Raw genomic sequence first — 24,376 nt, 5'->3', positions numbered from 1 at the left:
TTGCAGATGATATGGAAAATTCCTGCCGATTTTCCTTCCTTCGCTGTGAGAAATTGCTCTATCACACATCCAACTGCATTAGCTGCTCTGAGATTTCGGCTTATCATTGTGTCTTAATGCCAAGCTCCTTAGAATGCTTGGGTGTCTTCCAAAAAACCTGGGAACTGGAACTGTAGCGCGAAAGTCGACGTTGTTACATTGTTCCCACCATTCGTCCGACTTAAGGCAATAATCTGATGATGTAAAGTATTAATCTGTCCTGAGCATGCCAGAGTGTGTTTGACATAATCTTAGGTGTGATGGACACTAGGATGTCTCCCTCTTATCAACTGAATTCCTCGTACGTAACAGGCAGTTAACTTGCAGGATTTCAGCCGACGTGAAAGCAGACTGTTATGTGCAGAGTAAGCACCTACAGTAGCTTGTGTGCAGAATGTGACCTTGCTGCAAAACACAGAGGGGGCAACTATAAGACCCTGGTCTTGATATTAGCTTAAGCAGGTTAAGTGTTAAGCCTCTGAGTTTTAGTTTTCCAGTGCTGATTAAATATTTCCAGCTGAGATAAGAAAATGTGCTCACAAAATAATTTAAAAATGAACAATTTCCACCTATCAACAAGGGCGTGTCTAGAAATTTGGTGGCTCGGGGGGGGTGCGGGGTCAAATGCCTTACACTAAAATGGGGGTTTCAAAAAGTTAGAGAGGGTGGTGATAAGAATGGTGGCATTTAGAGTCACGTCTTGGTAGAATTTCAATGCGTTTACTGACGCTGACTGACATGAAAACCAACATGAAGCCGCAGAGCGTCTCTTAAACTCATCTCACAGACTAAATTCATCTTATGCGAGCTTGTGAGAGTCAGCTGACCTGGAGGATTTCAGCCTCTCCTCTGGGTGTTCCAGCCTTCACTGTGTGGGGAATGTGACCCTGCCTTAAACAAGGGCAACACAAAGGGTGGCAAAGTCCCCAGACCACTTAAAATAAAGAACATAGTAGCCCACATAAGCTCAGAGCAGGTTGATGGTCTAGGCATGGTTTCTGTGACAGGTTTGCAAAAAACAGAAATAGTGTTAAGCTGGTTATGTGCGGCCCCTGAGTTTAAGACAACCAGTGTTGACAGCTGAGATAAAGTGCACACATATAGGAGTGGAAATGATAACTTAGTTTGACCTACCTACTGATGTTAGATGTTAATTAATCCCCCACAAACGTCAGTAATGCTAAATATGCTGCCTCAGCTTATCTTATAGTGACTGGAATCAGGCCAAACGGCTATCTTGGGTATGTGGCACCTCTAAAGCTCACTAATGTAATATTTCACATAAGGTTTGTTTCATTTGTGGAAAACCTAAAGCATAAAAAAACGACATATTGTGGCTTTAAGCTGCTGCTGCTGGCTTCATATTGACTGTGCAGCTATGAAAACACTAAATCGACTTCTCTTTGTACAATGGCAAAATGTTACAGTTGTGTATTTTAACAACAGATATAATAAACTGAAGCTCATTATCATTTGGAAATTTTATTGCAGACATGCTGAATCATATATTACAAAACATGATTCTCACATTACAGTATATGATTACTGTCCATATCATACGCAAATGTTGTACCAAAAAAGATCGTCCTTTCTTTATGTTTCTGTTTTTAATTGAGTGTGCAGCTAGTATTGTGCTTTTATGTTTTTAAAGCTACGTTTGAACCACGTAGCTCATTGTTTGATAGTCTCTGCTGCTTTCTTCTTCTTCTTCCTGGTGAATTGCGCCTTTGCTCTTTCAATAGATGGCTGAATTGGGCTCATGCCGGGAGTTGCTGTGGTGCTCATGTCCAGCTTTCCACATCTGTGAAGACTGAGTTGCTCAGCAGTGGCGACCTCAGATGGAATAGTTGCAGATGTTATATGTGAACGTTCAGTGTTTGAAGGACGGGAAACTCCATAGCCATAGCCGAGTGCGGCGGAGTTGACTTTTTGCCTTGGTTTTCTCTTCCGCCTGATTGTGTTTCGCTGATGTTTTGCATTGATAGAAGGGGCTGCTGTGGTGAAAAGTTTCCATTCACTGTGAATTGCTGGCTGTTCTGTAAGCCTGCTCATCACGGCAGCGTTTGCCGGACTGTTCGCTGCACTGCTTGTGGGAATGAGGGGCGGATGTTCAGTGCTGTTGCGAAAATGTGGGACTTCACCTGAAAGAGGCCAAACTGTTTTCCTCCTTCTGTTTCTCAGTCTTCTCTCGTTTGACCTCTGCCTTTTCAAAACACTGAAGGAAGAGTTCAGAGCTGTATGGACGGTCACCTTCCCTCCATAAACTGCTCTAGGCACTGCTGGTACGGTGGGAGCCCCTGTGGGAGGGATCGTGTTCAAATTGTCTGCAGAGGAATTGTCGTGGTCAGCAGCCACAATGGGAGAAACTGAGATGACTTTCCTCCTTTTTTTCCTCTGCTCTCTGTCTTCTCTCTCCTTCGACCTGTGCTTTTTGACTTCGGGGAGCACAATGGGGCCATTCACGGCACTGAGCACAGGTTGCGTCTCAGTGTTGCTCCCTAAGCTTTGTTGCTCGGCCTGTGCTGTCGGGGTTGTAGTAATGATGGCGGGGACAGAAATGACACTTGAGTTATCTGTTGTGTCTGTGTCTTGTGCCTTGCTCTTCTTTCTCCTCAACTTTCTTAGCCTTCTGCTTTTATCTCTATGTGGATTCTCAATTCCTATACTTGTTAACGTTGGCAATGCTTCGCTGTGCGACTCTGCTGGCTTCTTCTGGACTGTCGGTGATGACGTAACAGCGACACTCTCCTTATCCGCCGCCGGTTCATCTTTCATGACTTCATTGGAGGGATCTTCTTGTCTTCCAAGCTCATATTCACTGTCATGGACCTTGTATCTGCTTTTACTCGACTGGTCGTGTTTGTGTGACTCATTAATGAGGTTGCTTAGAGCAATGACTTCTTCTGCTCTGCTGCCAGAGGGTGAAACCGCCCCTCCTTCCTCTCTTCTAACACTCGCCTCTACTTTCTGCTTTCTATTCCTCCTCTTTCCTTTTCCCTTTTGCTTTTTGGTTTTCTTCTTCTTGCCTGTGTTCTTCCTCTTCTTCTTCTCTGAGCTTTGCGTCTCACCTTTGTCAGAGTCTGCTGTGGTGGAGCTTTGAGAGGTGGAGACAGTAGCGAGGAACTTGATGAAGTCCTCCGCGGCTGTAACCACGTTTGTGAGTGAGGGCTCTTCGGGGCCTGACACGGTAGACTGGGTTGTGCTCTCCGGTTTCTCCTCCTCTTTGCTCTTCTTGGAATCTTTCCTTTTGGGAGGAGCCACGGTCAGCTCATCGATGACATCAATACCACCAAAGTCATATGGAACCGCCTCTTTCAGCACAGCAACAGGCAGCTGCTCATATTGCTTACACCTTTGGGAGAGAGGGAGAAAGTGGGAGTGAGAGCAAAGGGGAGGTTTGGTGTGGTGTTTCAGAGAGTAATACAGCTCAGTCTGCTGCAAAGCTGCTTATAAGTTTACCACCAGAGTACGCTGATACTTACAGGCCATACCAGTGCCGCTCTGCACACTGTTCTTCATAGACAAACTCAAAGCAAGGCACACCGATAACATTGAAGAACGCTTGACCAACGACCCTGGAAGATGTGTCATTGACTTTCCTCAGACAATCTTTCAACCTGCAGAGAGTGACAGAGAGAAACCAAATGTCACAGTCAGAAAGACAGATGTTCAGGCATAAACTCTACCTTCACTCCATACAAAACACATGGCACCTCGGGTTCCTGCTGCCCGTTGTGGCCAGGGTTAGGACTAGAAGTGTGGTTGAGATAGTATTTACATTATCACTGTTGATCTGCCTCTAGTTACAACTCATAAGGGTCACTGCGTCCTTTGACGTCAAGCTATGCGACCGTGCAGATTGTAGCAGTGTCTGAAGATAGGACAAATGTAAACTGTTCCTACTGGAATTTGTGTTTTAAAGAAACAAGAGCAGCTATGACCTTGTCCCCAGCAGTACTGGTGTGATTTAAAGACACATCACACACAAGATGAAACTACTAGTACTGCAGCAGCACACAGAAAAAAAAAAACTACTACAACAAGTTCACTACATGTGGTATAATTTCCAAACATCACTGTGCACGTACTGTATGTAAAACATTAATGATGCCAGTTCTGAAGTTCATCAATGCTGAAGGTGAATTTTATGAATTTATTTCAAGCTTTGCAGAAGTTGTTTCCCAAGTTCTGATCTCTGCATTAGTTTTTCTGACGTGTGTGTGCGTCTGGTTTTACTCACGCATTGTCACAGTCGCAATGACAGATGGAGTGCCATTTGAAGTTAGTGTGGCCATAATTTGAGGAGAAGGCGTGGATGACGTGAGGGCAGTGGTCGTGGGTACGGCAGCAGCTGTCGGTCTCTGCAAAGTCTCCTGCAAACAGCAGGTCACCACCAATTAAACTGCGTTATTTAGCACATTCACATGACGCACGCACGAAATGAAATACAAGATACAGAAATATAACCTACCCAACTGGTCATAGTTATCTGCCATGTTACCGGCCCCACACCACAGGGTCCCAGGATAAGTGAAGCCTCTCTTAGCTCTTTTCAAAGGCTTGTGCTGCAGCGCAGATTCATCAGTGCCATCCTCTTTGACCACGCCGCTGCGCTGCGACCTCTTTTTAAACTCGCTGCACATCAGCTTGGCTTCATCCATGCGCGCAAAACGCGTCTCCAGCTGCCGCCCGGCTCTCTTACCTTTCAGCCCTAACCTGCACTCGTGCACAAACGATTTCACTTGCATCTGGTTCACTGTGACAGAGCAGTCCACCAGCCTCCCGGCAGGACTGACCACGGAGCGCACCACCTCGGTACCGTCGGACACCTGGTAAAGGAAATTCTCCCCGACTGTTGACATTTTTGCGCAAAAGGTGCCGTTGATCATGGAGAGCATCTCTTTGTCCTGCCTCTCTGCATCCAAAGCGCGGCTAAGGAAGTCTGCTTTCACGAAGTTTCTGTCCAGATAAGACAGAAAGACAAAGAAGACCGACCACATGATGCGGCGAGCGGCACTTTCAGCACCACGCGTAACGGAGACAGCTCCTCGCGGTTTCCTGGAGCTCTTCGAGTAGCCCTCCCACTTTTAAGGCGAAACTCAGATGGTGTGAAAATTAATACGATAAATGGCAACGCTGGGAGGAGTCAGTCGAATTAACCTCTTTAGATTTCCAGCCGGTGTAGAGTATCTTCATCTATAACACATAGCGCCGCTGCACACACTGAGGCCACACCAGTAGCCTCCATTGCTAAATTATAGAGGAGAGGGTTAATGTGTGGGTGTGAAGCGTGAACCTGCACCGCCGACAGAGATGACCGCAAGTTACCTCCCAGCCCCCTCAGCTCAACGCCCCAGAAAGTGGAGATTTACTTTGGGAACACGCATGGAGGAGGTTCTAGCTTTCCCCGCTTTCCATGGTAACAGGCGTGGGGTGATTGTGCCAACCCAGGAGATTGGACATCTTTCAAATGCCACAAAACAGGCACTGAATTGGTGATGACCTAAATCACAATGTAGGGACAAAAGTCTTTGTCACGGAGGAATGTGGAGAAAAGGTTGGCGCTGTCGCACGCACAGCGCCCTGACTGACTGACTGACTGACTGGGTGACTGACTGACTGACTGACTGGGTGACTGACTGACTGAATAACTGACTGACTGACTGAATAACTGACTGACTGACTGACTGACTGAGTTTCCTCTCAGCAGCTCATTAAGTTGAAAGTGATCCATTAAAATAATGGAGATCAATTATGACACCCTGGGCAGTTAACAGGAGCTGCTTATCAGGAGGCCTCCCAGTTTCTTTTATGTGATGCTGCTATCATGCTCACCCGTGTATAAGCTGTTTTATTTTTGTTTATTGTTCATTATTTAAAATCGTATTTGTCATTGATGGATGTCGTCATGCTGAAGTCTAATCAACTAGCTCAAATGTGTAGTCATTTTGTGTAAATTACTCCAGATGTGATTGTTTCTTCATCACAGAGTACTTAATATTCTGGGAAGCCAGTCATTCTTTTGCATCGTGCTGCCCACACTGTCATATTTAACAGAGTTACATTTGTATTAAAAGTCTCCAAAACTGTGAAACATTCTGGTGCACAGATGGTCAAAGATTGGAAAGTCTGCCATGCTTCAGGCTTTTGACTTCTACCTCAAAAGCCTAGAAAAAGAGAAGGGTAGAGGATAGACAATTTCATCCTTAGGGTTTTTAATCAGTGGATGTTTCTCTAAATGTGAAAATCTCAAAGTGTTCTTTATCTGTGTCATTCTGTTTGACAGTGTACAGTATATGCACCTTGAATATCTGCAGTTTGTTATGAGCACATGAACACTGGGTATAGTGTGTATAATTGCTGTCTAATGTCACATCAGCTGAACTATCACAAAAATCAGATGTGAGCTTAGAAAGTAATGCACAGCAAAGTCGTCTCTATCTGGTTGTTTCTGGAGAATGGAACAGAACAAAGGGGAAAAAAGTCTTGTCAGGTTGGGTTTCTAATAAGCCCATTGTTTTGTCACATGGCTGGTCTTACAGCTCCAGAGGCGGAGATCTGGCATACTCAAGGCACCAAAATCGGATTGTGGGAAGGCGGAGAGAAATGATGTAAAATCAGCAGAGGCAACATTCGACCAGCTCTCGAGGAAGGGGGGAGAAAAAGTTACTCATGAATAAAGTGCCCACTGTGAGGGAGCTGAGTAAAGAGGAAGTTGGAGATGGGAAGCTAACAATCCTGCTGTTCACCAGTGAAGGTGATATATATTATAATATAAAACATAATGATAAAAAATGGATCTTTATAAGATAAATATAGCCTAGTTGTTGAAAAGAAATCCATTAGTAATAATTTCAAAATCCTCTTTTAGCTACAAACAACTATATTATACACTATAATATAGTGGGTTGTGAATTATTAATTAAATGTTTATATATATTAGTTATGCAAGCTGATAGGACTATTGTACATGTATGGAGTGCACATGAATACTGCTGTATATTATAGGAATGGTGGTTATTTTAATCTGGCCTAAATTCAGCATTAAACATTCAGTCCATCCCGATCAGGAAAAAATAAGCAACTAACAGCACAACATATTTCCCTCTCACACTATATCCAGTGGCTTCATTGCCCACTGGACGAAGTTTTCACACCTCTAATTCAGTAAGTTGCCAATCCAGTTTGCAAATGTGGGTCATTCATCTGTCATTCATTCATTTCCTCTTTTAACTGTCACCTTCAGGTCTCTCTGCAGATGTAGAGACTTTCTCTTGGCCACTCAAGGGGAAAGCAAAATGCTTAGAAATGTCCTTTTATTGATTTCTAGATAAATCTAAACACAAGACAATGAGAAAAAAGTTACAGCCCATGAATTTTCACTGTATAAAATAGAACTTGTGGTTTTAACTTAAATTAGCAGTAAAATAATGATCAGTTGTGTAAACTTTTGTTTTAGTTTGGTTTATTGAGATTTGTTAGTGTATAGAATAAGTTAGTAGTTGTAGTAGTTGTGTAAACTTAAAAATATATGTCAACTCCATTAGAGTGACCTTCACTGTAAATCTCAGTCTTCAGTTTCCTCTTTATTTGATTCACTTTGTTTATTTAACATTTTTTGCAGTGCAGTAAATTTAAACATCTTCAAGCTGACATGAAGAAACATTGAACAGAAACACAGATAAAATTGCTCCATTACACCAAGCTGCTCCCAGTGTCCAATGCAGGAAGTCTTAGAGCAGTAGTATTTTTTTTTTTATTAACTGAATTTATTTGAGTTGAGTTGAGTGATTGCTCAAAAACTCATTAATTCAACTCATCATTTTAAGTTAAATGTCAGAACTATTTTGGTTATATGTTATGACTATATAAATTAAACATTTTCATTTAAATGAACTTGTAAATATAAAATTTAGATGATTATGTGAAGCCACAACATTCCTTTATGATAATTAATAGTGTGCAGCTTTGCACAGACTTTAGGCTGCACATGCTGACGATTTGATATACAGTACTGTATGCACGCTGGGATAGTGCTACCACTGCAGTATAATGGAGGCAGAAGGGGTTTTGTCTGTGGTGATCAAAGCTGTAGAAAGTTATGGCATGTTATGTTAGCAAATGAATAACTCCAGTGGAAAACTAACTTGTAAAAATACTGTTGTTAGAATTTCTACTTATAAAACAGTAAAACTTTTACTGGCTGTGTCTGGGACATGTCTTATCTCTATTGGTTTGCTTTTGGGGCTTTTGTGTTTTCTTGCCTTTCCTGCCTCCAGATCACCTGCCATCTTTTCCCAGTTACCTGATTTCACTCACTCAAACCTGGCTCCAGCCTCTCTCACTCACCACCCACGTGTGTTCAGTGAGCAATTAGCCAACTCAGCATATATGTAGTATCAGCTTCCCCTCATTAGCTCCTAGATTCCTTTGTGTTTCGCCTGCTGACGTTTGGACTTGTATTGCACAGTTTTCGGATGCCCTGCCAATATAGTTGGAACCTGCCTTTTTATTCCTGAATTCCCTGGACTTTTTGCACCTGCAATTTTATATTTATTAAACGTTTACCATTGTTGAATCTGCCATCTTGCCTGTCCTGTGTCATGCAATTATGTCCCCTGTCTCTGCTGCATGGTTTTAATACAAAAGCTTGTGACAGAATATTCTTAATGCAAGATTAATTATTTTAGTTTTATGTACCAGTTATTTCAGTGTAGAGTTACATTTCTTCTTGGCTTGTGAGGCTCCATGTTGGTTTCTAGCATATCATCCCTGCAAGGATTTACACAACTTTAACCTAAATACATCTCACACACCTGAAAACACATATTAACTTAGAACAATACATGATGCCTACTTATAACTTCATTTAAAAAGATGTTATTTGTATGTAAAATCAAAGTGAAGGCTAAAAGCAATGTTAGCATTTCTCTCGTAGATGTAAAGGAACTGAACACAGTACACTGTATAGTAGGTACACTAAGTACATGTGACTTGTCCTGTCTGTACAGTACATGAGTAAATGTACTTAGTTAGTATCTAATAACTATCTATTACCAATAGCTCTCTTCTGTGTGTGTTTCGGCTGAACTTTCCATTTAAAGTAGCTATGAACCACATTTTTCTAATAAAATGACAACATGCATTGTGAAAGGGGTTGCACACTGTGAACCACAGAGAACTGGCTCTGTAGACCCTCTTGGTCTGTTTTGGTTTAAGAGGTCATTTTGTTAACCCGACCACCAGACGCTAAAAGTTCAGGTCTGTATTGTGTTGACAGTTTGTTTATGCTTCCCTCAGGTGTGCAGAAATGTTACTGCATTTCTCCATACTTCACATTATGTGTCATTATTATTATTATTCATCTTGCAAAAGGAAAGCAGTGAGACTTGCTGTGTAACTTACTGTGCTGTACAGTTGGTTCATCGGGTTTAAGACACATACAGCCAACTGTGAGAAAGTAGAGATACAGTTGGCAGAAAGGTAAACACTCAGTCATGAGCCCAGCCTGAACCCCGCTGCACAAAACTGGGATGGAATTTCAGATATTGGTTTATTTAATTACAGTAAAAATCTTTCCCAGTCTTAGAGAGACACAGTGAGTACAGTAAGATCCTGGATCTTGTTTCTCTTGCAGTGAACATGATCGCCTTGCTTTGCTTATTTAGACACAGATCCTCTGCTGATGCCAGGCTAGACCTTAAGCCTGCACCTCTGAGCATCATTTGGAATAACAACCTGAGGATTGGATTGGAGAAGAAAATAACATTTATGTAGGATCTTTAGTGACTACAGTGATGGACTTACAGTTTGTGTGGTGCACAGTCCGCACAGATGCAACTAAATGAATGAACATCTGAACCCCATCATCTGAGAATGTGTTGACACAAATCCAAATATCTTTTTTAAAATTAGCATATCATACTGTGTATGCCACATATGAACTTTAGTTGAGGTTTAGTGCTTAACTTTTGATTCTGTACCCCTGTAGGATTGTGCAGGAAAGTATGTAAAAGTGGTCTGTATTAAAAGCATCTTTAACACTTAACTCTCTACAGTTTATGCAGGGCCCATTAAGTACAAATGCCATTCATGTTATAATATAGTTATTTTGTTATAGTGTAGTGAAATGAATGTATGGGTATGAGTGAGGTGTGGAGACTGCAATGCTTGGTGCTGAGCAGCGTTCATCTTCTTTCACTGCTAAGATAACACTGGTTTACTTTTGTGATACTGATGCTGACCGTGATTGACGCTGGTTCTGTCCAGTCAGGAGCAAGCATCAGTGACCCTGCCTTTCTGTAACTTTACATTTTTACTTTTTCTCTCGTTGTTGTTGTTTTTTGTGAAATCTCTGTGTTTTTCACCTACCAATGTGTTTATTGCCAAATTCACACTCTTGATTATCCAGCAAGCGTTAGCAGCCAGAGGTCAGTCTAACTACACAATCACAACACAATCATTTTCTAATCTCATTGTTTTTGTGAATATAATATGAAGTATAAACCAAACTGTGTACTTTAATTTTTATAATTACATTTTATTATCATTTAAATGTTATTGTAATTTAGTTTACTACAGCTAGTTAAGGCTTTACTGAAAGCCTTTCCGACAAAGCTAATGTGCTCTTTTTCCCGTCCTGATTCCTGTTAGCTGAATTTAAAGAGTAAGCTAACACCAAGTAGCATTTGTTGTGCTGGATGTTAACAAGCATCTACAGACGGCGGTGTGGCTGTGGTTAGCTAGCTCCGGTTAGCTCCAGACGGCGCGGACACGGTGAGCTACAACTTGGTGAGAGTTGTTTTGTGCACACTGCCTCTAGCAGCCACGCTCACACTGCAGCTAACACTTGCTTTGTGTTGAAGCCTGACCGACCGGAGCAGCAGCTGACACCGTTTCCAGCTCCCTCCTGTTGACAACACACCTGGACCCGGACGCTCAGCTCTAGTGAGAGTTACCACAAGTCTCGCGAGAATGGAAACTCTCGAACCAAACGAGGACTCCCACAACAGTCACAGTCACATTTGCGCTGTAAAAAAAAAAATCAGACAAGAACCTAATTTGTACAGATTTTATCCATCCGTTCCGTCTGCCATAAATCAGATGGTCACAAACACACTGATCACCATGTTCTGTAGAGAGAGTCCTGCAGTGAGAGCGGACAGAGAGAGAGAGGCCGTTCCCCCCTCACAGTCCCGTCCCACCCACCTCTCTCCCCGCTGGGACCTGGTATGGGACTGTCTCGTTCACAGTCCAGTTCTTTCTAGCAGCGCAGACAACTGTTTGTCAGATGGATGTGTTGACTGTTCCTGCAGACAGGAGACAAGGATGGTACCTGTCCCTGATGGCCCCCAACACAAAAGGACCAACGTTTGCCTGGCTGGACCCGTCGAGACTCTACTGCAACTCCCAGGTATCCTGTGAACAGAGAGGACTGCTGGGTTTCTGTCCTCTCCCACTGAACACAGTACACACAACTCATTACAGCACAAATACACATGTGGCGTGTGAGTGTTGATCATATGCACACTTTGTGCTGTGTGTCAGGCTCTTGCAGACTGTGTTAAAGACCTTCTCAGTCCATTCCACAATGACACAATAGACCTGGTTGCTGGGATAGATGCAATGGGATTCATTCTTGGTAAGAAAACAAGCGCATGCACTGCAACAAAGACAATAAATGAGCAATCGCGCTCGGTGTAACACACTGATTTCACATTAAGAGGCAGTTACTCTGCTACTAAATAGGTCAGGAAACTTAACCCTTGTGGCAAAGATACTAAATTTAGATATGAGATCTTCTGACTCCTCTAAACTCTGCCTCCTAGTATCCAGCATGACAGTGTGAAAGCATTCTTCATCTCTGTTTATGTTAATTTCAAAATGTGTTTTTCAGGGGCGTCTGTTGCCACCACTCTTGGAAAAGGATTCCTGGCTATCCGCAAAGCGGGACACCTGTGTGTCACAACCCAAAACCAAAACTATACAGACTACACAGGCAGAGAAAAGACTATGGAAGTAAGACTGGATGTGCTTAAACCAGGTTAATGTCCTTTGCTTCTCACACTTTAACCACATGACATACTTCTCCTGAGGATGAATGTTTACCCAGCTGCTAATGTTTGACACCTCAGGTCTGACAGAGCTACGCTGCAAAAATGGAAGAGATTTAAATGATCACACTCAATTTTGACTGTTATGGTTTTTTTGGGAGATGATACAAAGGTATCAGTAAGTGTAGGTGGATGCTTTTAGTTTTTGTAAATATTCAGCCATTTAATAAAACATGTATAAAATCATTTTCCACAGAACGAGGCAGTGTATTGGAATTGCTTGTTTCATATAATCAAAAGTGACAAAACACTCAAAAGATATTCAGTTTAGTAGCTATGACATTTCTGCTTCAATTTTCATTTATTCTTATTCTTGAATTTAATTCTCTATTCTAGTTATTAAAAAGGTTGTTGAGTAAGTATCTTACTAATGACACCAGTTGCTTTCCTCACTTCACAACTATTTATTCAGCGTGACACAGCATGCCCTAGTGTTGGTTTAAACAAATGACATCTGAATCTGTACTGATTAGACTCGGTTTGGGATTTAATAATCCTGTACATTGTTCTAAAATTCTATTCAAAATTCTTCTGACCATCAGATAATTTTGAAAGTCAACTTAAAGGTGGCTCTTACCTCTAATCCTCCCCCATATATCTAGATATTATACATAACATCATACTGTCTTCTTTTAATTTCAGAATATATAGTTAGAAATGTTTCTTTTAGCACAGTGGGATCTAATGGCATTTTAATTTACTATATCTCTCTCTGTGCATTTGTACGTATGTACTTTTACTCCAGCCATAGTTAAAATTACATTAAAAAAACTAAAATACGACACAAAGGTAAAGATTAAACCAGAGGTTTCCAACTTTTTGTCACGAGCCCACAGACTTGTCATGCCCCTTTCGAGGAGTCTGACCATTGGACTAAGTAAAACAAGCTCCACCTCGAGCAGCTACTGCAGTAAAATGGTTCTTACACAGCTTAATCAGTTTTAACAGTCTATTAATGTAACACATAATATGTATAAGTCACTGGACATTTTACTACACAATACTTTGGTATGAGGTACTATTGTATGTCTCTTCCTTTTCCAGGTATGAGGGTGCTGTTAGTGGACCAATGGATAGAGACTGGAGGCACTATGAAAGCTGCAATCCAGCTCATAGAGAGGCTGGGAGCCACAGTTGTAGGTCAGTCAACACAACTTACCACAACTTAGCCAAGTCAACTGAATTTTTAGTTGCATTGCCCAATATTAAAAATAACAAAGGGGGTTTGTACATCATACAACAGTATCATGAAATTTCTTTTTACTGTCATTAAATCCATGAAGTGGAGGAGCTTGAGTGATCAGAGGGATGGAGAGATGCAGTGTTTCTTTAAAGGGTCAATGATTTCATCTACTAGCTACTAGGAGATAAAGATTTAAGTTTTAGTTAGTGGATTTACAGGCCCCCACAGAGTCGATGTCTGGAGTTATTCCATATAAGGGGGGCAATAGGCCCTGCAGCCAGTTGACTTCTTTTTTTAACTCTGGCATAGATAAGATTCCTGCAGAGTAGAAAGCACAGGTTGAAATATGGAGCATTCTGCATTCTGCTCAGTTGTTAGAAGCCCCATAAAGTCTGATCTGACATGGACTAGGAGCCAGTGAAGGGAAGCATAAGTACAAGCTAAACACCTCTCTCCGTGTCCGGCAGGAGTAGCAGCTGTGGCCATCGAGAACACAGAAGGCGGAAAGTGGATCAAAGAAAATTACAGATTCTCTCACTGCATCCCAGAAGGGCTGCAGAGCCAAATCGATGGGAAGTACCTTGACTTCTTCAAAAGCTTCACCAGCTGAACAAGTAAACACATTTCTTAAAAGTTCTGTGAAGAAGGACTGAGACGAAACTGTTTAACCTGCGTAGATATGCTGTAAACCGACACGCCTTTATTTTTTAATAACATACTAAAGATTTACACTAAATAACTGTTCCTTCAAAACACAGATATGATTTATATTTCATTTAATAAAACAGAGAATTTAACATTAACACAGACTGTTTGAGTTTTTGATATAAAAATGATCTAAATTCAGTCACTGATTTGATTATAAGCAAAAAGTACCTATAAAGCTCACTTTAACACTGTCAATAAAAATGTTCAACACTGCATCTAAACTTCGACGGATCAAAAGACAACATGTGGGTGGCTGTGACATGGTTATAAAGAAAAGAAAACTGGTCATGTATGCAGTGAAAGTAAGGGCCCACTGAAGATATGAATTAATGTAATCTTGAATGAACTAGAGCAGTGTTAAACGCATCCACAGGCATCTTGGCAGTACCGGAACAGTCATGTTTTGTGTAGTTGCTGCGTCACTCTCGAACTTCAGACAAGTTAAAACCAAGCAGCACCACAAGAATCCACATCCCACAGAGGAAGACTCGTTAGAGGCCAGGAAAAACTGAAACATGTCAGGAAGTGAAACCCCAGCATCCCTCCTCCTGCTTTGACCACAGAAATCCCTCCCATCGGCTGCAGCCACAGTCTCCACTGTGTCCACTGAGAAAAATGCTCATCGTCTCCACCTTCTGACTTCAAACTCCTCTCCTTACTGGCAGCAGTTCGGCTGCTTCTTCTTCGATGTAGTGTACAGGTTGTTTGAATTGCTGTTAATCTCTGAAACAGAAGAACAAACAGGGTGTTAAGCAGTGTTTCAAATGTGATTCCTGACTACAGAGAGGCTGTTCAGGTACTCACTGATGACGTTTCCGATTTGCCTTGATCCACTTTTCTCCAGCTCAGCAAGAACGTTGGTCTCAAATGCCAGCGATGCAACTCGGAAGAAAAACTCTTTGACGTTTTCTCCTACAGCACAGACGAGACAGATCAGCGAGAGTCAGCACCAAAATGACTCGGGTGGGGAAGGAGGGTAAAACCTATGACTCCCCACTGTCATTTTCTCTATAGAAATCCAAACACTTACCTGTCAGTGATGAGACAGCCCAGTACTCGGCTGTGATCTCTTGTGCTAGTTTGATGGCGTCTTGTTCAATCTGAGTGTACTGAGCAGGAGACTGTCAGAGGAATTAAACACAAACTGTTTTATTATGGTGTTGCTTTGTTTTGACTAACCTACAGTCTAAAAGCATGAAAACCCAACATCCCCATTCGAGCAGCATTAGGTGACAGTGGAGAGGAAAAACTCCCTTTAGAGGAAGAAACCTCCAGCAGAATTATGCTCATGGTGGGCGGCCATCTGCCTCGACCGGTTGGGGTGAGTGGAAAGAGAAGAGAGAAAGAGAAAAGCAGGCACTCTGGAGATATGTAGCTCCAGGGCAGAGAATACCTGCAGAGGAGTAGAAAAGTACAGAGAAAGAGAGACAGAGGAGGAAACACAACTATGGGAGAGAGAAGACACAAAGTCAAGACATGTGATGGTGGCATTTGAATGGATAGACGAAAGGAGAGGAGAGAGGAGAGGAGAGGAGCTCAGTATCAGTAGAGGTCCCCCAGCAGACTAATCTATATCAGCATAACTAAGAAATGGTTCAGAGTCACCTGATCCATTTCTAACTATAAGCTTTATAAAAAAGGAACGTTTTAAGTCTAGTCTTAAATGTAGAGAGGGTGTCTGCCTCCAGAACCTGAACTGGGAGCTGGTTCCTTAGGAGAGGAGCTTAATAGCTAAAGGCTCTGCCTCCCATTCTACATTTGGAAACTCTAGGAACCACAAGTAAACCTGCAGTCTGAGAACGGAGAGTTCTGCTTGGAAGATATGGAATTATGAGGTCTTGAAGATGAAATGGAGCCTGATTATTAAGTGATTTATATGTGAGTAGAAGTATTTTAAACTCTATTCTGGATTTTACAGGGAGCCAATGAAGAGAAGTAGACTGTAGGAGAAATATGATCTCTCTTACTAATTCCAGCCAGAACTCTGGCTCTGGCTCTTCATGTCTTTTAAGCAGTTTGATGTTTCATTAATTGATTATTCTGTTTTCATGGATAAATACAGCTGGGTATCATTAACATGCACAAACTGGAATCGATAAGCTTTAACCCACCTAGTGCTGTTCCTTTAACTGCAATGACATGTTCCAGTCTGTGTAATAGAATGTTGTGATCTATAGTGTTGAACGCAGCCTTAACAAGACGAGTATGGAGAGAAGTCTGTTGTCTGACGCTAATAAAAGATCTTTAGTGAACTTTACCAGTGCCATTTCCTTACTATGGACGAAGAGCAACAATTATCAAATTAGTATAATAATGCTGCATCCTGTTACCACTGATCATCCTTCAGATGTTTCTACAACTTGACTGTGGGAAATTCAGTTGACTGGGCATGATTTGGAAAAGCATGGTGATGTCGAATAAATTAAGCACTGCGAATACCTTCTGGATGCTCTACCCACAATGCAACTCAACCATCAACAGTTAAGCAGTGGGTGTGCTGTGCTAGTTGCAGCTAATGCAGCCTCAAACAAAGACAATGAGCAGCCAGGGGTCTTGATTTGATAGCCTATTAATCATTTGTGTATCTTTGTTCCTGCTTCTCAAAAGTCAGATTTGCTGAATCTCTTTAGTATAACGATTTTGAAGAAATTAAGTTTTTGTACTAGCACATCTAACAGGACAGAAATGAGCATGAGTAATGTTCATAGTGTTTTCACAAAATCACCATGAAGAAAAACAATTCCAGAAAACCTAAACTTTACCTCTAACTCTACCTAAATAAAACAGAAAATAGGACAAATAAAGTACAATGGGAAAGCATGCTTGTTTTGTTCCACTCTCTGCATAAATAAGTTAAGTTTGCCTTTCTACATCTATCAGGAATGCTTCTAGGGTCTAGTGAGGGAGGAGAAACTACATTCCTGAGGTTTGAGCCAGGACACCAATGCTTTGTGCTGCTGGCGTCAATCCAAATGATTCTCATTTGACCTCAGCAATGGCTCAGAACTGTTCGGTTGGGTCCACTGTTAAACGTAAGTGAAGTGACGTACGCTCAGATCTTTCTTTGTGCCAACGAGAAACAGCTGAACGCCAGTGGGGTCGTTTTCCTTTAAGGCGTCTTCGAGCCACTGCCTGCAGATGGAACAACACAACTTTACATAAAACCTACAGCTGGTCGGGACAAAAGAAATGCAAACAGCCTGCTCATAAAAACAGAACTTACCTAACGTGTCCCAAAGAGGCGACATCATTGACATCAAACACAATAATCACAACTGGAAGAAAAGGAAATCCATAAATTAAGGTTTTCCTCTCTTGACATTTTACCATTTAATGTGACCATAGGAATAGCAAACTATGTAAAACCTTTACTAGTTCTGCATTAAAATACACAAATCTCTCACCCTGTGCTCCTCTGTAGTACGTAGAAGCAATACACTTAAACCTCTCCTGGCCTGCGGTGTCCCACCTAGAGCAGAAAGAGTGACTGGTTAGTGAAGGTACATCAGACTCAGACATTTCTGCTGGGTTCAGTACAGCTGAGCTTCAATTTGACGCAGTGACCATCTTAAGTGTGAAGGCTGAAGTTAGCATTAGACTTACAGCTGTAGGCTGAAAGGAACACCCAGCACTTCAAACCGCTCCATCTCGAAGTCCACACCGATTGTGGCTTTGTAGTTTTTGTCGAAAGCATCCTTGCAAAATCTAAAACAACAGACAATATAATAATCCTTCACAAAGTGCAAGTGTTGCAAATGGCACAAATGATTACATCTTTCAGCTTTGTTCAGTTTTTTTTGGACAAAGTCCCAGAGTGTAGAGTGTAAAAAGTTTCAATATTGTGCAGATCAGGTTTATTGCAAAATCTGTGTCCAGATTTAGATTTAATATTTGGAGTCTTTTAATCAACAACAAATGCAGATGACTATGCTTCATGTTCCTGCTTTTAGTCATTTATTTCCCAGATGTGTAACTCTGCTTTCACATACTGTACTAAGTGACTGTGTTGGAGCTTACCTATTAATCAGACAGGTTTTCCCCACAGCCAGGTCGCCAACAACAATGACCTTAGAAATTTTGAATCTGCTGACAAGAAGTAGAAAAGAAGCAGCGTTTAATGTAAAGATGGGCCACAGGACACCTTATGAAGTAACCCAGTAACATCTGCTTATTGAATTTTTGTATTATACCTTACAATGTTATGTAAAATGTTAAATTACAATAAATGACTGGCTACTGAGTTGCATTACTTTATTCTACAATAGTATTTTGCTAAATTACAGTAGATGGAAATTGTAGATAGAAATTCTACTGTAAAGTTCAATTCAGTGATTCTAGAGCAGCATACTGTTAAACCACAGCTGTGATTTTACTGCGCTCTACTCCCACAGGAACTTACTGTGAATGTTATGTGACTAGTAGCCAGTAAATCTTTTACAGTGTGTACTTACCCCACAGTGCCGGTACGCTGCTCCTGGCAGGCCGTCTTTACTTTATTGTTGAAATCGTCTTTAGTGTGAAGAGCTGCCTCTTTCCTGAAATACTACAGTAAAGGAAGACGACGTAAGGCTGCATGTTTTAATTTTTTAAGATGTAGAAGACAACAAGGATTCAATAGTGAATGATTTTACCTGAGGGAGCTGAGCAATGACGCGGTCCCTCCGAACAGGAGGAAGAACACTCATGGCTGAAACTCGGGTAGACATGAAGCCTCAAGGTAAATGAGCTGCATACAAAGACAGAAACATATTCTGATTCGCAATTTTCTTCATGATACATAAGGCTGCAAGGAATTATTTTAATTCCAAGGCCAATCATCAGATTGACTTTAAGAGTAACAATAACTGTTAATGTAATTATCAAACTAGTATGAAAACTGTGAAATAATCAAGTATAAAACTAATCTTGAAAGTTGCTTTAACAGAATTTAACTGGTGCCCAAGTCAAAGGCAAACCCTAAACTTTGGTACATTTAATCCGGTACTGTACGTAAGTACAATTTGTACTAAACTTAAGTATTTCACTTTTATGTTCCTTTTGCTCAACTACATTCATTTCAACATTATTAGTTATTGGTTACTTATTGCAGGATTAGAAATGAATTTTCTAAGTGGAACTTAACATACGTTTGTTTTTTACTAAATGTGTCTATAGGAGAAAAGGAAAAAGAAAGACACACACACACCTCCTTTATTTCCCTAGAATAAAGCAGGCAGCAGACAGAGACCTTGTGGAAACACCACAGGACTGGAAGCAGATGCTTGTTGTGCGCTGTGCAGCTACATCAGCTCATCCGGAGCCAGACTAGACAACTGTAATCATTGTAATCACTGTAATCTACTGTAATCTACTTTAATCTACTGTAATCCCACTGTTCCGCGGGCTCCTCGGACACTATACAAGACTTTCAGTCTTTCTTCATGCTAACTCTTTTCCATCCGCCATGAAGCTGAGGCGCAGCGACTTTACCTCGACTGGGTTTCACCTACAGTCCGCAGAGAGACTTTTCCCGTCAGTACAGAACAGAACAGATGCAAACTCTGCGGTTTATGAGTCACTTCAGCTCTTAAACACAACGTGTCCGAGCTGCAGAGATGTTACCTCGACGCGTCAGGATGATCCGCTCCGCTTCGCTCCGAGTCCTCTCGTCTGTCCTCTGCTCTCCTTCACAGATCCTCACTCCCACACAAGCTTTTTCAGGATGACATAAAGCCGCCACAGCTGCTCGATCGGTCTGTTAAAGGTTCAGTTTGTGGTGAGCGGAAGTTGAGGGGACGCAGCAGACTGAGGAGCCGCCGCCGCTCCTGCTGCTCCTGCTGCTCCTGCTGCTGCTGACTCAGAGCCCTGGATTCCTGCTTTCCTCCCACATTTAGTCTGCTCGGTCCCCTGCTGGAGGACACGAGGAGTGATCACATCTATCATCTTCTATCATCTACCTGTATTAAACTAACTACTTTGCACACATAGTATACCAACTACATGTACTGTTTTATTTTACTATACTTTGAGCTGTATAACAGTAGATAAAGTGCAGCACTACTGCAAAAACACTTCTGCATGTCTTTGTTTCACAATAAAAGGGATGATGCCCCTCTCCCTGTCCTTCAACATGTCGACAACAGAGGACGCCATAAACCTTCCTCATCTTCAGCAAATCACTGCATGTTGTATTTAGTGTCATGGGGTGAAAGGTTAATATGCAACACAAGTTATTAAACTAAATATGTAAATACATAGCATATAATGAATCACAGAATAATATATATGTTTGGTATGGCATTTGCTGATTATATACATTTCTTATTACTAATATCATGGCATATTTCAGTGGATAAATAGTTAATTTTGCATTGACTGCACATAATTTTTTGGACATCCTGGGGGTTCAGTGTATTGTCCTGGGACACTTTTTTACATATATGTCCAAGAGGAGTGGGGTCATGCTACTTCCTGTCCAACTGCTGCCCCCTCAAAATACTTGTTTCTAATTCAGATAATGTCATCAGAAGGAATTCTGTAAAAGCACATCAACCAAGAGTCCGAGCTCAGGTATAGTAAGAGCAACCAGATTACTCCTCCAGATGATGAATGAGTATTGAGGGTTTGGTGTGATTGGGGTAGATATTAGAGATATTAGAGGGAAGTTGAATACAATTTAAAGACACGTACTATTTTTACATAGTTGTATTGCTAAACTTTTAGTTAAATATGATAATACAGTCTGCAAGAGACTGATTATAATAACACCAAAACGTCTCTCATCAGTAAAGTACAAATATAAAATACACACACCAACACCCCTGTAATTTTAAATACCGTTTTTTTTATTCATGGCATCACTCAACAATCCAAAATACAGGGCTCCTGAAAAACACTTGTCACTTCAATACAAGACACATTGTACATTATTGTAGTCAAATGAATTTACTGTTACGTTTGTCTCAAAAGTCTCTCTACTGGGCCTGGGTTTTTACAAAACCATATACACGTCATCCTGCACTACATCTATATTTTCCTATTTATACATCACCCCTACCTCCTCTTTGTTCTTACTGTGTTTCTGAAAAGGCACTGTGGTGAAGGCACCGTAGCACAGGTGAGACACATCTCACCTCTGTTGGAATTTCTTGGCGTTGGCTGAAATACAAATTTGAATGTACTGAGAAGTTTTCAAAGACACTGTGAGAAGAGGATTCACGGCATGATCAGGAAATTAGCATTTAAAGTCCACTAAAGGTCGACTGTGTGTACTTTTATTATCCTTTAAAATATGTAAAAAAGGAATGCACAGGAGGAGGAAGAGCACACACATCTTCACATGAAGTCAATGGATGTCTTAAAGACAGGATCTACTCTGTAAAAGTACTATTCTACACACTGTGAGGGTATCCTTCTGTTACTCCACATCAGGTCTAACTACTTGTGATACATTATGAGGAGTGATTGTGCTGCTCACTGCTCATTATGAAGAGTTCCTCATGCCCACTTCCTGATGAGGAAAATCATCACACTGTTAAATGGCAGGAAGATCCAGCTTCAGCTCCGCTTGACTCAAACACCAACACATTTCACATGAGAACCATAAATTGTCATGCAACGCTGCGTGTCGCCACTTCATTTGGTCTGTGACGACAACATGAGTAGCGTATGTACCAGCTCCATCACAGCCCAGCATCTCTTCAGCCACAAATGGCTTCATACAGATGAAAAAGATGTACACTATATATATATATATATATATACACGTATTAATACAAATGTGAGTCTGTAGCTGAGAAAATTCAGAAGTCCAGTGTCAGAAAATCCCAGCTAGTTGGTCGACCCAGGAGAGAAAAATGCATGAGGTTAAACCGTTCTTGACATAAAAACACTGTTCCCCATGCAAATGTTGAAAGCACATAGCTAGGCTGTTAGTTTAGGTTGTTAGCTACTGCTGAATGCAATTTCACATTTCACACACAACACAATTTATGTGTTGAACTATTTATCACACAGGTTCTTTGACATTCGGGAAACTACACATTTGATTTCTTGTCGAGAGTTAAATGAGAAAATTGATCCTGATGTGGCCGTAAGCTGCAATCACCACTGGTAAAGTGGTGTCATGTCAGTTGACATTCAAGGTATCTGAACACTGAAATTCAATAGGTATGTATCTATACTGAACAGACGTTTTTAACCTTCACATGCCAAACTGTGCAGTAAAAAACAGTAAAAACAACACTCCCCATTATTACACGCCTGCTTCCTGTGTTTGACCTTCTTTGACCAATTTAAGATCATATTCTATGTCTGTGTTATTTTCAAAGTGTTTTCTGATCAATACAGTTGTTTGATCTGTACAAAGACAGGTGTCGTTACATTAAGACAGAGCCAGCCCTGCTGTTTCTTAATGTCTTTGTGCTCATTGAAGATAAGCTCACTGATTCACACTCACTGCTAATTCAACCATGATAGTGGTCTGGGCCGTAAGGCAGCAGTCAGCTGTAGCATGAAACTTCCAATCAATCCACCATGACGTCAAATACTGACACTGTGTCAAAACCATACATCCATGATCAAAACCTCTGGCATCTCATAGACCCCTGGGATTCAGATGTGTCCCAGATCACAAGTGGACACTAAACACAGGTGTAAACGGCCACTGAGACAGATTGTTATGGAATCACTAAACCACTGTCCAAGGTGGTTTGGCATGCATTTGACCACGTCTTCAAGTAAACGCTGATGCGTCCTCAAACAAGAAGCATGGAGATAAAAACTGATGTGTATAGTTGCAGTGCCATAGTCTGTGATCTGATCACCTAAACACATCTTAATACCAGGACCAAAGAGTATCTTTATCCAGGCAAGGTATCCTTCTACAGCAGTATGTGACACACAGGGTTTGACCATCTGTGATTGGTCAGAAAAAAAGGAGATACTTCTGTACTGCTGCTGGTAGAGGGGCATATCTACAAAAAAAAAAAAAAAAAAACAGTAACCTTTACCAGACGCAAGCTGAGGAAAAGCAGCCCTGAAAAGAGGGACATAACTGTATCAGCTGACAGTGACATCAATCTTTACATTGAAATCTCAGTAAGAAAGGAAATAAGTCTATTGCCCAGAATGTCTATTGCTTTCATGATGCTGGAATTTAATCTAAAAGCAACAGTACTGATACCACTCTCGTGTTTGTGGGCTCAATATAGGCTACAGTCAGTACCGGTTTGTGTAGCTTAACACAAATATTGGAAACAGGGAGAAACAGCCAGCTCAGCTTTGTCCAAAGGTAACAAAATCCACCTACTAACGCCTATAAAGCTCATTATTAACATTGTGTGTAACTCTTCACAAATATACGTTTAAATACAACAAGGGGTGATTTTATAGAAACAAAATTCAATGATCGACAAAGCAGTCGAACGAGTTTGTCACTGTTTCCAGTCTTCAGGCTAGGCAACTAGATTAACCATACAGAATTTAGGGTGGCGTCAAACGTCCCACCTAGTAACTGTTGATCTCCAAAATAGTCAGTTCCTTCAAGCTTACACAATACTGATTATTTAAGATGCTAGAATAGATCCCATGGGTTTTTAGAAATGTTGCCAGAATTTAGGCTTTAAAGGTGCAGTGTGTAAGATTTAGAGGGATCTACTGGCAGAAATGGATTATAATATTCATAAATATGTTGTCATTAGTGTGTAATGAAAATACCAACAGTCTACAGATGTGGACAAAATTATTGGAACGCCTCTGTAAATGAAAGAAAAACCCATAGAGGTCATTTAAATAACTTGAAACTGACAAAAGTAAAAATAAATAAAAAGTTACTAAAAAATAACCAATGAAAATCAGACCTTGCTTTTGAGTTGTGGCTCAATGGAATAATCTAAAAAAACAAACTAATGAAACAGGCCTGGACAAAAAAGACAGTTTGAAGGGTGCCTTTTCTAGACTGCATGTTTCAGCTCTTCCAGAGATGTTTAATGTGATTTAGATCAGTGCTCATAGAAGACCAATTCAGAACAGACCAATGAATTGTTCTTAGCTATTCTAGGGTGTTTAGGGTTATTATGACCTGTGACAAAAACCAAGCTTTCTGACACTGGGCAGCACGTTTGGCTCAAGAAGGCCATAAAAGTCTTAAGCTTTCATTACACCCTGCATAGATTTAGGAAACCCTGTGCCAGATGGAGCAGCCCCAGAAAATAAATGAGCCTCCTCTGTGTTTCACAGTAGGTACAGCGTACTTTTGTTTGTATGTTTCATTTTTACATCTGTGAACATAGAGTTGATGTGAATTGCCAAAAAGTTCCAGTTTTGTCTCATCTGTCCAAAGGACATTCTCCCA

The 24,376-nt window shown here is 41.1% G+C and overlaps 3 protein-coding genes across 4 annotated transcripts; 1 reads left to right on the top strand and 2 right to left on the bottom strand.

The window, feature by feature from the left end:
* Positions 1-1,634: 1,634 nt before the first annotated feature.
* On the bottom strand, positions 1,635-4,938 carry proca1 (protein interacting with cyclin A1). The gene is made up of 4 exons (XM_026377496.1): positions 4,511-4,938; positions 4,280-4,412; positions 3,522-3,656; positions 1,635-3,391 (listed from the first exon to the last, which is right to left on the bottom strand). Exons 1-4 carry the CDS (start codon positions 4,935-4,937, stop codon positions 1,711-1,713), a joined length of 2,376 nt encoding a protein of 791 aa, XP_026233281.1. The 5' UTR covers position 4,938; the 3' UTR covers positions 1,635-1,710.
* Positions 4,939-11,235: 6,297 nt separating this feature from the next.
* Positions 11,236-14,537, top strand: zgc:174895 (purine phosphoribosyltransferase family protein). The gene is made up of 5 exons (XM_026341593.1): positions 11,236-11,452; positions 11,587-11,680; positions 11,936-12,082; positions 13,197-13,292; positions 13,803-14,537. The coding sequence occupies exons 1-5, from the start codon at positions 11,330-11,332 to the stop codon at positions 13,943-13,945; spliced, it is 603 nt and encodes a 200-aa protein (XP_026197378.1). The 5' UTR covers positions 11,236-11,329; the 3' UTR covers positions 13,946-14,537.
* Positions 14,014-19,998, bottom strand: rab34a (RAB34, member RAS oncogene family a). Of its 2 annotated transcripts, none has more exons than XM_026341573.1 (11): positions 19,645-19,998; positions 18,675-18,769; positions 18,495-18,586; positions 18,061-18,129; positions 17,647-17,748; positions 17,448-17,512; positions 17,267-17,318; positions 17,094-17,175; positions 15,074-15,164; positions 14,848-14,955; positions 14,014-14,766 (listed from the first exon to the last, which is right to left on the bottom strand). In XM_026341573.1, the coding sequence occupies exons 2-11, from the start codon at positions 18,747-18,749 to the stop codon at positions 14,699-14,701; spliced, it is 804 nt and encodes a 267-aa protein (XP_026197358.1). In that variant the 5' UTR covers positions 18,750-18,769; positions 19,645-19,998; the 3' UTR covers positions 14,014-14,698. The 2 variants fall into 2 exon arrangements, with proteins under 2 accessions (XP_026197358.1, XP_026197366.1); XM_026341581.1 differs by having other exon boundaries at positions 18,061-18,126.
* Positions 19,999-24,376: the final 4,378 nt, after the last annotated feature.

Source organism: Anabas testudineus, chromosome 13, assembly GCF_900324465.2.
Source record: "Anabas testudineus chromosome 13, fAnaTes1.2, whole genome shotgun sequence".
Taxonomy (NCBI): domain Eukaryota; kingdom Metazoa; phylum Chordata; class Actinopteri; order Anabantiformes; family Anabantidae; genus Anabas; species Anabas testudineus.
This window is presented reverse-complemented; position numbering and strand designations above follow the sequence as displayed.